Raw genomic sequence first — 4,413 nt, 5'->3', positions numbered from 1 at the left:
GAGGGCTAAAAGGTGTGTAAAGAACGAAAACACAACTAACAACATAAAGACTTCTGCATACACAGCATTATAACTGAGCTATTTCTCTAATTGACCTCTATAGAAAACGGTAATAAAAAACAGTGGGGGGAATGCATCAAAACTGGAGCAGACAGAATCTGGAGCATTTGCCCATTTCAACCAATCGGCATCTGTCCTCAGTTTTCTCGGGTAAGATTTGAACAAGAGAGAAAAATGCTGATTGGTTGCAGTGCAAATCTGCTCCAGATTTTGTCTGCTTTATTGTTGATAAACTCCCCCCAGAATGTGTTACACGTTTCTTAGTCTACATGCACTATACATGAAAACATAATCTCTGCCGTATTATCTGCTTTAAAGGCCGGTTCACACCACAAGCAGTGCGTTCCAGAGCGGTCAGGCTCTGGAACGCACTGTATCGCACTCCGGCCGCCTCCCTGCGTTCAGGGAGGCGTGGCGGTGCATTGAAGTCAATGGCACCGCAGCCACGCCCCCCTACCCGCAGTGCAAGCACTATTTTTGCAGATCACACTGGGCCGGAACGCAGGCACTGGTGTGCCACGCGATTGGGTGCGGGTGATCGCACTGTGGGCGGGGGCTGCGATGCCATTGACTCCAATGGACCGACACGCCCCCTCCCGCTGCTGAACGCAGGGAGCCGTCCGGAGAGCGATCAGGCTCTGGAACGCACTGTTTGTGGTATAAACTGGCCCAAAAGAGACCTTGTCACCTTGCCTGTTCAGGGCAAAGTGACTGGCTCTTTGTAAAGCCCACCGCCAAACACGCTATACTCGCATTCACGCAGTTCTCCTCCTCCTGTGGCTGCCACTGCAAAATACCCGGTGCTTTCAGGTATGGTGGAACATGGGACCTCCTCCCATGATGAGATGCTCAGGCCTGGCGTCCAGTTACTAGGCTCTAACACTGCCATGTGACAGTCACAGTTCCCTCTAACCTCTGACTCCAGCAAGCACAGGCATTTTGTGCTGGCTGTGATGGAGGAAGGAGCAGGAAATACTGTGAGGTTGAGTATGAGGTGTCATTGTTTTCCCTTCACCCCATACCAAAACCAAAATAAAGGGATTGTACTGTTTTTCCTGTGCTAAGAGGTCTGCAGTTCTATGTCTTGCTTCTGTTATGTGGAAGCTGCTTCAACACAGGAAAGTACTCCTGACTTTATTAGGAAATTAAGTCAAATTAAAGGCAAATGACATTGTTTTAACCTGTTGTTCAAATTAATTATTTCTTGTGTCATAAACTCTAACAACTTTTGTCTGTGCCTTTTTAATGTTCCTGCAGGATGAATTTCCTAGGTCTGAAAGAAGATTGTGAGACCCTTCTCAGCCGTTTCCAGGACACTGACAGCGTGCGGTATGAGGAATTTTTGGCAATATGGAAAGAGATGAAATTCCACACCATATTCTTGTACGTATTCACAACAGTTTACTTTTGCTGGGAGGCTTAAAGTGGCGATTGTAATTCTGAATTCTGTTTTTTGTGGTGTGTGAAGATGAGTGCCAGCGGGGCCGACTAGTAAGATCCTGAAGCTTGGCCCAGTGGGAGATTCCTCCATACACACAGTTTAGCGTAGATGGAGGAATCTGTTGCACTTTTCCCATCTAACCATAGAAAATCTGCAGATAATCTATAGATGTATGGGCAGCTTAAGATATAAAGGTGTGATTCAACCACTCCCCAGCCACGGGTACATAAACATCTTGGCGCAATGCATACAAGGAACATCTTTATTGCATTTACTAAGCATTTGTGTGCATGAAACATGTTGGAAGATCCTGTTCATCGCCTGTCTGCATGAAACATGTTGGAAGATTCTATTCATCGCCTGTCTGCATGAAACATGTTGGAAGATTCTATTCATCGCCTGTCTGCATGAAACATGTTGGAAGATTCTATTCATCGCCTGTCTGCATGAAACATGTTGGAAGATCCTGTTCATCACCCGTGTAATTGAGTATACAAATCAATAAAGAAGCCACTTCTGGAATATGTCAGTGTGCCACTATCCATTTTTTCTGCAATAGTATTACCAGTGAGGAGTTGTGCGAGCACCTGACTGTGGCAGGCAAGCGCTGACCGACCTGGAGCAACACTATGGTTTAATGATTACTGGCAGGGTAGCCCTGATTTGTCAACTCTGATCAAAGTGGTTGTGGTTTTGTAGAGTGATACATTTGTAAAGGAGTGTGGATAAATTGGGATATAGGACCTAAGTTATTTAATTTGTTATTCGGATCCATTGTAAAGTGTATAATTCTTCTCGTGTAACAGTAATGTGTGTTTGAGTAGGTGGCATCTGAACTCGAGAAGGCCAGAAAATATTTATTGTTTTGTCTTTTTCCATTGCAGTGGTGGAATGAGAAATCTAGAGAGCAACAGATTTGCCAGAGAAGCGTTCTCTGTGGTCTCCCCCTACTTCCTGCCGCCATACACATTCCAGATACGTGTGGGTGCTCTCTATGTGATGTATGGCCTGTACAACGCCCAGCTCTGTGAGCCTAAGCAAAAGGTATGGTGGAACTATAAGCACAAAGTATGTTCATTACCGGTGACTTTAATGTCATTCATTTAGCAAAACTATTTAGAAACCCTGATCCATCCTGACCTCTATGAATAAGCCTTCGGGTGAAACATGTGAGAGGTTGTAGTTGGTTGGGGGTGTGCAGTGCTGGCATTTGTAGCTTTATACACTTTTTCACTGTTATACTGGATTTGCTGTGAATTTTGATAAAGTCTGCAGTATTGGAATTCTCTGGATAGTGCGGTCTGTTCGTATACTACTGCATTCTAAGGTGGAGACGCACCTATTGGACCAGCACCTGAGGAGTCCTGATGGTGACTAAGGAATTGGAGTGGTGAGATTTCCTTTGGCCTGATCCATCCTGACTATCATGGACATTTGCCTACCCGCGGCTCTCTCGGTTTTGATCCTGGAACCTCAGAAGGCTTAAATAAGGTTGAGAAGATTATCACATACCAGATTACATGACACCCACATTCCTACAAATTGCCCCAATAGTGTCCAGTGCCGTGATGCTATGAGTCTGTCTTCCTCTCTGCTGACTCGTTGAAGATTTCCCTTTACCTTTTTTGGGACAAAACTGAAAGGTACTCTCCACCTATGACAATTTCGCATTTTAAATTAATCTGAGAACACAAACTAGTCTTTTGAATGGTTGGTTCTGATTTTCCACCTACGTTTCATAGTTTTTACTTTGGTGTTCTTAAAGCAGAACACCAGATATATCTCAAACAACAACCTTTAACTCAGGTATGCACTCATTAATGTCATTTATTTCTAAATGTAATTAAAGTGCCTAAATCTGTCATGATATCATAGAACTAAAGCTGGCCATACACTATGAGAATTACGGCCGGTTCTTGATGAACCAGCCGAAATTCGCACAGCATGTACCACTCCTTGGTACGCTTCCGGCCGGCATCCCTCCATCAGGAGATTGAAGGATCCAGACGGAAAATCTTTGGCCGGGAGGAGCTTGCAACAAATCAGCTGTAAACTCCGTTCAGGTATTCTGACAGTGGCCGGCAGCGAGGGAATCCTCCATCCACACTCTTAAGCATTGATGGAGGAATGTGTTATATTTTCTTAATTCAGCCAATAGAAAATATAACAGTGTATGGCCAGCTTTAGACTGAGAGAGGTAGGGTCAGAATTCTAAAGGTGGCCATACACTGGGCGAATCTCGGCCAGTTTTTAATGTGTCTGCTGGAAAATCTTTGTGTGGTCAGAGCCGGCAGCCAATGAGCTGCCCGCTCTGATCGGGTATTCTGAGAGGTGCTGGCAGCACCTCTCAGAATACAATGCAAACAGCGGCGATTCCTCGATCGTCACGCTGTTTGTGTTGCTGGAGGAATCGGGTCAAATCCCTTAGTTCAGCCCGCGTGTTAAAGGAAATAAATCTGACAGGTGTATGGTCAGCCTAAGGCAGTTTAGATCGGATTCATGCACATGTGCTGGAAAGGAATATGCTGACAAAAGGAAATAGAGGAAGGAGATTTTACAATCAGATTATAACATGAGTAACCAGCTTAAAGAGACCTTTCCTCATTGCCGTAAATGGGTAAAATGACCCTACCTGTGTAAGGAAAACCTTCTGACCACTTTATACTTGCCTCTCCAGGGAGCCCCTCTGCTTCTTGCTCTGACACAGCGGCAATCAAAATACATGTGTCAATTAGTGTTGGAGCCTAGAAAGAGTGACAATGTTATTCCCTCCTTCATGTGACAGTGCCCAGCAATTGGCAGGATGGCCCCAGCACTATATCATGGTAGGCTTCCCTATAAGCAGAAGCACCAAGTATTAAGCATTGCCCGCCATTGAAGGTTTGACAGGAAATGCTGAAAAGGTAAATATA

At 44.8% G+C, this 4,413-nt stretch overlaps 1 protein-coding gene across 1 annotated transcript in view; it reads left to right on the top strand.

The window, feature by feature from the left end:
• Positions 1–1,315: 1,315 nt before the first annotated feature.
• Positions 1,316–4,413, top strand: part of SNAPC1 (small nuclear RNA activating complex polypeptide 1) — a gene marked incomplete at its 3' end in the record, with an annotated part of 16,445 nt that continues 13,347 nt past the window's right edge. The window contains exons 1-2 of the mRNA XM_018562443.1: positions 1,316–1,443; positions 2,386–2,545. Coding sequence (XP_018417945.1) covers positions 1,319–1,443; positions 2,386–2,545 — 285 coding nt within the window. The remainder of the gene's footprint in view (positions 1,444–2,385; positions 2,546–4,413) is intronic.

Source organism: Nanorana parkeri, unplaced genomic scaffold (assembly GCF_000935625.1).
Source record: "Nanorana parkeri isolate BGI_ZX_2015 unplaced genomic scaffold, ASM93562v1 scaffold20, whole genome shotgun sequence".
In the NCBI taxonomy this organism is placed as follows: domain Eukaryota; kingdom Metazoa; phylum Chordata; class Amphibia; order Anura; family Dicroglossidae; genus Nanorana; species Nanorana parkeri.
The sequence above is the reverse complement of the archived record's forward strand: the minus strand, read 5'-3'. Positions and strand labels throughout refer to the sequence as shown.